The sequence below is a fragment of the Petaurus breviceps genome, unplaced genomic scaffold, assembly GCF_028583685.1.
Source record: "Petaurus breviceps papuanus isolate PSGF00001 unplaced genomic scaffold, PetGlider_PUasm1.0 120, whole genome shotgun sequence".
Taxonomy (NCBI): domain Eukaryota; kingdom Metazoa; phylum Chordata; class Mammalia; order Diprotodontia; family Petauridae; genus Petaurus; species Petaurus breviceps.
In genome coordinates this window covers 2,467,958-2,476,577 of record NW_027185627.1, presented here as the reverse complement: position 1 = coordinate 2,476,577, position 8,620 = coordinate 2,467,958, and the positions used below count along the sequence as shown (strand labels likewise).

Here is an 8,620-nt window from a genome sequence, read left to right as displayed (position 1 = left end):
AAAACCAAGCCAATACAGGGGAATCTTTAATTGCCATTACTATCACAGCTCCATTAAAAAAGATGAGAATGAAATGATAATCATAAACTCTTATTTGTAATAGTGCTTTATTATTTTCAAAATGCTCTTATGTATATTATCTCATCTTACCCTTGTGACCTTGTGAGGGCAGGCCTTTTTGGCCTCATTTTATAGATGAAAGAACCTCAGAGAAATTGCTACTTGAATGAAGTCACATGGCCACCAAGGGAAAGAGCTGAGCCTAGAACATCTAGGTTCTCTTAACACCACCCTGGTTCATTCTTTCCTGTCAGTCAGTCAATAAGTATTCATTAAATGCCAATTACTGTGTGCTAGCCTCTGAGCTAATTGCTGGGGATATAAAGAAGGCAAAAGATGGTCCCTGACCTCATGGAATTCACAGTCTAATGGGGGAAATAACAAGTAAACAAATATACAAGCAATCCATATATAGAGGATAAATAAATGATTAACAGGGCGAAGGTGCAAGAATTAAGAGGGATTGAGAGATTCTGTAGAAGGTGGGGTTTCCCCCCCTTTGCGTGCCTTATCACCCTACAAGATTATGTAAAATATTTTAAAGTGAATTCCAGGACTTTTTTCCTTTGGGGAGGAGTTGAATCAGATGATATCTAAGGTTTCTTCCAAATCTTAAGAAATTATTAAGTGTCTTCTGAGCCCCAATTTTTAAACTTTGAACTAACATATCTCCTAGACTTAGAGCTAGAAAGGGCCCAAGAGATTATTTTACTGATGAGGAAAATGAGGTCTGGAGAAGTATCTGAGGTAATGCAGTTTGCTGGAAAGTGAATATGGTTAGCTACAGACGGTCTCTACTTTGTTATGCTTTTTATTTTAGAGATTTGCCCATTCATTGCTGTCTTCACTTCTTTGTGGCATTATCTATTAACTCATTTCAGTGGTTTCTGTAGCAGGATGTGTGGTGTTGGTTTTAGGGATGTGATAGGGATTGGATAGTCTGAGAAATGGCTTTGCTAGATAGTATTTAAAAAAATAACACTTATGACTCATTTCCCAAAGCCCCCAAATACCTAAAGCTGTCATTGAATGGAAGAGCATGACTTTACGTATGGGACTTTGAATATGGAAAACTGAATATAATTCCAGAATTTTTCAATGAGTTGTTTAGTTTAACTGTTTTTTCTTTTTATTTTTTTTGTTTAATCTAATAACTATCTGGGAGAGGGATAAATTAGGAAACATAGGTGATAGAAAACCAGAAGATAACAATAAGAATTTATTTTTTCAAAGTATGACTTGCCTTCCTTCCACTATTTTTTGTTTGGTATATATTTTGAAGGAGAAATAAAAAAGAGAAAAAAAGTGAACAAAAAGAAAAATTCTGGACTCCAAAACTTTACTTTTAAAATTCTTTTTTTTTAAACTTTAATTTATTAATTTGTTTGTTTCCTTTTAGTTTACAGGATTCAATTCCACAATTCCTTGAATTTCACATTTTGTCCCCCTCCCTCCCCTCCCCTACTTTAAAAATTCTTAATGAAGTCTTTAATTATTTAAATACTCCTAGTGACTATTTTTCAAAAGGATGATCCCAACTTTTAATACAGCTCCCAGTTTAACAAAATGATTTAGTTTTTTTGAGTGTGATGGAAAAATTTTGAAGAAAAAAAGAAATTAATTAAAACTCTAAAAGAAAAATTTTTAACAAACACATATTACATAGCAATGCAAACCATCTCCCACTCTAAAGTCCTTCCAAATTCTATGAATGTAAGCAGAATTATTAACTGTTTCATTATTTATTATCATTAACTCAAATGTAAGATGTTGTGAGTTCAATTTAGTTCAGGAAAAAAAAAAATTAAGCTCTTGTAATGTGCCACAAACTAGAGACTGAAAAGTGAAACATGACTCTCTAGGTGTTTAGAATCTATTTGAGGAAAAATGGGACATGTACACAAATAAGAGTGACACAGAATAGAATGTGGTAAGGACAAAGGAAAGGTCTAGGCAAAGTGCTGTAAGAAACGTGAGGAAGCAAGAGCTGTATTTTTTAATGTGCTGTATGTACACTTTATAGGACATTAAGGCCTCCTGTATAATCAGTGTGTTCAGTAAATTTATAACCATTTTATAGGACTTGGAGCATCATTTTACTATCTTAAATGATGATAGAGGTTTATAGCTGTTGGATCTGTGCTTTTATGACATAGTTGGTCATCTTTATAATTTACTTGATGTTGACTTACAGAGTCTTAGGGTTGGAAGAGACCCCCGAGCTCAAATAGTCCAATCTCCCAACTACTGCAGAAATTCTTTGTGTAATATCCATGACAGATGGTTATCCAGCCTTTCCTTGGTCAGAAATGTAACCCCCAATTAGAATACTGCCTCTGTGGGAAAATACAAGCTGTTTTATAGTGCAGATTCAAGAAATGCATGTGTAGCAAAAAACAGTCTATGCCAGGTTTTTAGCAGCTAGTGTGGCCCCTTGCATGGAACAGACTTGGGAAAAAAACAACTTAACCCCTTCCCTCTATCTACCATAAATTTTGCTCATTTCTCCTTAGTTTCTATGCTTGAACATTACAACTGCCTATCTGTGACTTCTGAACATCTAAAAATTTTACTTTTGTCAGTAAGCTCCATTAAAAGATAGATCCTCTCAGTGGTACAGAGCCTGAGGGGATGGAAAGTATTCCATTAAGCATTTACCCTTTGAAATCTTAGGAAGAATTTATTTTCTTTCTTCTGGCAAGGGAGAGTGGCTAAATAGTAAAGAAAAATAAAGTAAATAAAAATCATTTTTCACAGATGTCTTTTATCTATAATGTATGCATTGCTATGTAATAAAACATAGCCTTTGTCTGAACTTGGTAGCCAACCAGCATTAATTAAGCACTTATTGTGTTCCTGGCACGGAGCTAGGCACTGGTTATTCAAAGAAAGGCAAAAATGCATTCCCTGCCCTCCAGGAGCTTACATTCAAATGAGGGCAGACAACCTTCAAATAATTGTGTACATATAAGATATATGTGTAAAAGCAAAGTAATTTTAGAGGGAAGTCACTAGCAATGGGTGGGGAGGAAGAACAGGAAAGGCCTTTTTCTGAAGATGGAATCTAATCTCTCTTGAAGGAAATCAGGCAAACTTCCAGAAGTCAGACATGAGGAGAGAAAGCATTTCAGGTATGGAGGGAATCCAATACAAATTCAGAGTTGGGATGTGGAATGTCGAGTGTGAGGGAAAAGTAGTCAGGCAGTGTGCCTGGATCATAGAGTATGAGAGAGGAACGAACTGCAAAAAGACAAGAAAGGCACGAAGGAGCAGGGTTCTCAAGGGCTTTCATGCCTGAGGATTTTCTGTGATCTTGGAGGTAATAGAAAATGTGGTCAGACATGTGCTGTAGGAGGATCACGTTTGTGGCAGCTGAGTTGAAGAGGATGGATTGGTTTGGGAAGAAACTCGTCAGAGAAGCCAGTCATTAGGCTCATGCAGGCTAGAGGTGAAGAGGGTCAGTCGATTGTGTGGAGTGGAGAGAAGGTGTGGTATAAGAGATATTTTTTTTTACCTGCCTAATAGGATTTGGCAACAGATTGGATATGTGAGAGAGTGAGTAGGTGAGAATGACATTGAGGTTGCAAGCTTCTGTGACTGAGTGGAAGGCATGTGGTGCTTTCCTCCCAAAAGATCTGCAATTTTCTTTAATGTAACCACTCCCTCCAGTGACAGAGGCCACATTAATAATAATGATATCAGGGGCATCTAGGTGGTGCTGTGCATAAAGCACCGGCCCTGAAGTCAGAAGGACCTGAGTTCAAACCCAACCTCAGACACTTGACACTTAACTAATTGTGTGACCTTGGGCAAGTCACTTAACCCCAATTGCCTTCCCCCCTCCAAAAAAAAATAATAATGGTATCAGTGATAAAAACTGGCACTTGTATAGTGCTGTAAGATTGGAAAGCACTTTTTATATATCATCTCCTTTGCTCCTCCCCACAACTTTGCAAGGTAGTTGCTATTATTTTCCCCATTTGCAGGTGAGAAAACTGAGGCTTAGAAGGGCTAAACAACTTACCCAGGGTCACACAGCTAGTAAGTGCCTGAGACAGAATATAAACCCAAGTCTTCCTGATTCTAAGCATGACAGTGTTTTCATAAATTATTGTTGTTGCAACAACCTCATTAGTCAACTTTATAATGTATGTACTATTAAAGAGCCTTTCCTTTACTAACACCTTCCTCTGATGTCTTTTTGTGGTATCTGTGACTCCTAAAGGTGGTGCCAATGGCTCTGACATGTCCAGCCAAGCTGGAAAGGCTCTACCTATGGACCTTTTGTTGGGCTATTGGCCAAGGAACACCCTAGATAAATGTGGAGAAGGCTGTCATGAAAGGTTGTTCATTGATGATTATTCTGGGAAAAATAACTCATATAACCATTTACTAAAATTTGGAAAGGCTGCAATAAGTTGAGAGAGTCAGGGTATTATAGCAGATTGAAGTATTTGGAGTCAGAAAGACCTGTTTTTGAATACTGCTTCAGACACTTACTGGTGGTGTGACCCTAAGGAAGTCACTTAATCTCTCTGACTCCCAGTCTCTTCATCTTTAAATAGGGATAATAATAGCACCTTTCACACATGGTTGTTGTGAAGATTAAATTAAATAATACATGTAAAGTACTTTATAAACAAGAAAATGCCATATAAATGCCATCTATTTTTTTTTCTTTATGGAGGGGAGAAGGCTGGGAAATTGGGGTTAAGTGACTTGCCCAAGGTCACACAGCTAGTTTTTTTGTTGTGTCTGAGGCCGAATTTGAACTCAGGTCCTCCTGACTTCAGGGCTGGTGCTCTATTCACTGCGCCACCTAGCCACCCCAATGCCATCTATTTTTAATCATTTCATCATCATTATCATCATCATCATTGCTGTGGTCTGCCTTGGAGGGAGTAGTCATATCAATGAAAATTACAGGTTGCTTGAAGTATAAGCACCATGTTCCCAAAGCATGGCAAGAGATAGAGTGCTGCATACATTGTAAGTGCTGTCTATGAAAGGTGGCACCATAATGACTCTTCCCTCTTAGGAAAGGTTAAGGTAGGTTCTGGAGACTGTACCTGGAACAGGGAACTCTCAGGTGAGAACATTCCTACAAGTCTTTCTTTGCAGTTACAGTTTTAGTAAGATGCTTAGAGCCATGGTTCTCAACATACCCATGAGTATCCTTGAGACTCTGAAAGGTCAAAATTATTTTCATAATAATGCTAAGATGTTTTAATTTTTAATGTGGTAAATATTGATAGAAATAACTTATATAAACAAAAGTTCTTTAGGCAGGGGTAGTCCTCAATTTTTAAGAGTGTTAAACAGGTTCTGAGACCAAAAAGTTTAAGAATCTCTCTCCTAGGGAGGTTAAGTGAGTTGCTTTGGGTCATGCAGCCAGTATGTGTCAAATGTGGGACTTCAAACCAAGTCTTTCTGTCTCTGAAGCCATTTCTTTACGTGCTACATCATTCTGCCTCTCAGGAGTTCTTATGAGAAAAAATGCTGACTCTCTTGTGGGAAGAAAATAATTAGAATTATTTTACAAATGCATCATTTATGCATCCATTCCCCCCTAAGATCAATGGATATTTCCAAATCTGTGATAACAAATTATAGATTTTGCAGGGAACAAGATTATAATATGGGTTCTTAGAGGATGACAGGACTCTTTTGTGAACACAGTTTTTATTTGTTTATTTCAGCTGCAACATGCATATTCTTCATTTGTATCTCAGGCTATTGGTTAGACCTGGAAAGGAGGATTCATCATCTTTCAGTATTTGTAGTATTTGTTCTCTGCCAGCCTGATGAGCATGTATGGGTCATCTCTCAGTGCCTTCACTGTAAGCAAATGCTCGAGCATGGCATCATGTTTAAATAGACTGAGTGTATTATGTTTTAACATTGACCAAATATTTAAAAGATAAAATAGAACTCATTTTATTGTGTGGCTGTCCTCCTGTTTCTACACATATGCAGCAAGAAACTACTGCTTGAGTGTGATGCCTAACTTGGATTATATTTTGTCTTCTTCTAAGAAAGTTGCACTAATTGATTGGATTAACTACCTGCTCTCCTCTTGAAAATGCCATAAATTGACCCAGTAACTCAAAACAGTGGTGCTTTGTAGTTCATCCCCGGGCTGAAATTTGGTGAGGCATTAAAATTAGAATGAAATGGTGCTGAAATTGAGCTAATGATGGAAATTTCTTGTTGACAGCATACTGTAAGAACTCCGTGGATGGTCTCTGGTATTGCTTTGATGACAGTGATGTACAGCAGTTGTCTGAGGATGAAGTCTGTAAGCAGACAGCATATATACTTTTCTACCAGAGGCGAACAGCTATACCATCATGGTCAGCCAACAGCTCTGTGGCAGGTAAGGCCAGATCAGGTTTCTGGAAATTGTAGTCTTTACGTAAATTTTCTAGCATAGAAGATTGACTTTTGGTGTAAAGTCCCCTCAGAAGGCCTTTTCTTTATGTAACTTTGATCCTGTCGTGTTAGTTCACCAATAATATTGTGATGGTCTCAGAATCACCATTAATCAAGAGATGAGAAAAGGACAACCAAAATCCCCAAGGAGATGATGAGATAGTGGAAATGGGGGAAGCTGCTTTCATATCAGAAACATGAGGTGGGTCTATGACAGAAGTTTGTAAACCCATAAATGGTTTGGATGAGGTTAACAATGGACTCATACGGCAAATAAAATCTTGGAATATCTTGGCATTGAAGGGACTCCCCTTGAAAGTTGAGAGAGGTTGAGAAAGAAAGAAAAGCAATATTATTTCTTATATTGGGAAAGAAAATGAGAATTCATTATCCCAAGAAGAATAATATTTATTGAAAATTAAGATCATAGGAATGTTAAATAAATTTATGGGTAATGGATCCCATAGCGCCAATGCAATATTCACACTGCCCATGATCACTATAAATATACCTGCATAGTGCTCGATCACAAAATATGACAGACTCCATATAGAAGACAGAAGCAAAACATTTATTCAGACACCAGAAAACCTAATCCCAAAACCATCATAGTAGCAAAGAAGTTAATAAGCCACAACAGGACAGAGAGCCACATCATCCTTTAGCCTTCCCACAAACCAATACAAGAACAACTTTTACTTACAAGCCTGTCTGTCTCCCTCAGAAGTATGCTCTCCTCCCAACCATCTAGTCTAGTTCCGACTCCTAGTTTCCTTTGGGCTCTGCTCCACCCTTCAGCAAACTCCTCCCACCATAGACTCCATGTGATTACATTCAGCCTATTAGGGGGCAGAGTTTATTTTCAAAGCAGGGAAGGTCTTCAGATTCCCTTAGGTTTATTAAGGTTCTGGAAAAATATTCAAATTCCCTTACCATTATAGAGCCATAAGTTGGGAAAGGTGATTGGAAAATTTTGGAGGGACATCACTAACCTCTTTGAATAATAGTAGTGAAGACATCCAAACTTGGTGCCTGGCAGAGATGGAATACTAGTCTGGATCCACCATGGGGTTAACCTTATTTGGCATTTCTTATGCTCTTGTGACCTTAGAACCAAATCATGATTATTCAGGAAACTGTAGATGATAGTAGCTCTTGCCCCAGGACAGAAGAATATAAAATTAGACTAAAATTTTACCCAAATGGGGTGGTTACTCAAGCAATCATCCAGGTTAGTTATAAGATGAGAAAGTGGGATTCCCCCCCCCCGGATGAATTCAATGTGGCTCTTATCCACATGGAATGCTTTTTCTGGGAGTCAAAGCCTTAATGTTGCCCTATTTTCTAGAGGATCTCTGCCTATTTAAACAGCGTGTAGCTTATAGAATGTGCAAACTGGCACCTTCCCCTCTCTGAACCACCCCCGTTCCATTTCTGGCAAATATGCTACTTGATTGAGACTAATTTTGAAAGGCAACCTGGGCCCATATGTACAAAACTATTTATAGCAGCTCTTTTTGTGGTGACAAAGAGTTGGAAATTGTGGGGATGCCCATCAGTTGGGGAATGGCTAAACAAGTTGTGGTATATGAATGTAGTGGAATACTATTGTTCTATAAAAAATGATGAGCAGGCAGATTTCAGAAAAACTGGAAAGACTTTATGAACTGATGCTGAGTGAAGTGAGCAGAACCAAGAGAACATTGTACAACATAACAGCAACATTATGCAATAATCAACTATGATAGATTTAGTTCTTCTCAATGATCCAAGACAATTCCAAAAGACTCATGATGGAAAATGCTGTCCACCTCCAGAGAAAGAACTATGGAGTCTGAATATAGATCAAAGCATACTATTTTCCATTTTTTTTTGTTTTTGTCTGTCTTTTCTAGTGGTTTTTCCCTTCTGTTTTGATTCATTTACAAAAGACTAATGTAGAAATATGTTTCACATGATTATGTACGTATAACCTATATCAGATTGCTTTCTCTTTTGGGGAGGGGGCAGGAAAGTGAGGGAGGGAGAAAAATCTGGAACTCAAAATCTTATAAAAATGAATGTTGAAAACTATCTTTACATGTAATTAGAAAAAAAATGCTATTAAGTGCAAAAAAAGAAAAAGGCA

General features: G+C 37.6%; 1 protein-coding gene across 1 annotated transcript in view; it reads left to right on the top strand.

Annotated features, from left to right (window-relative positions):
* USP31 (ubiquitin specific peptidase 31) overlaps nt 1-8,620 on the top strand; it is a 151,005-nt gene that overhangs the window by 124,011 nt on the left and 18,374 nt on the right. Inside the window, exon 14 of the mRNA XM_069089226.1 lies at nt 6,278-6,436. Within this exon, the coding sequence (XP_068945327.1) occupies nt 6,278-6,436 (159 nt within the window). The remainder of the gene's footprint in view (nt 1-6,277; nt 6,437-8,620) is intronic.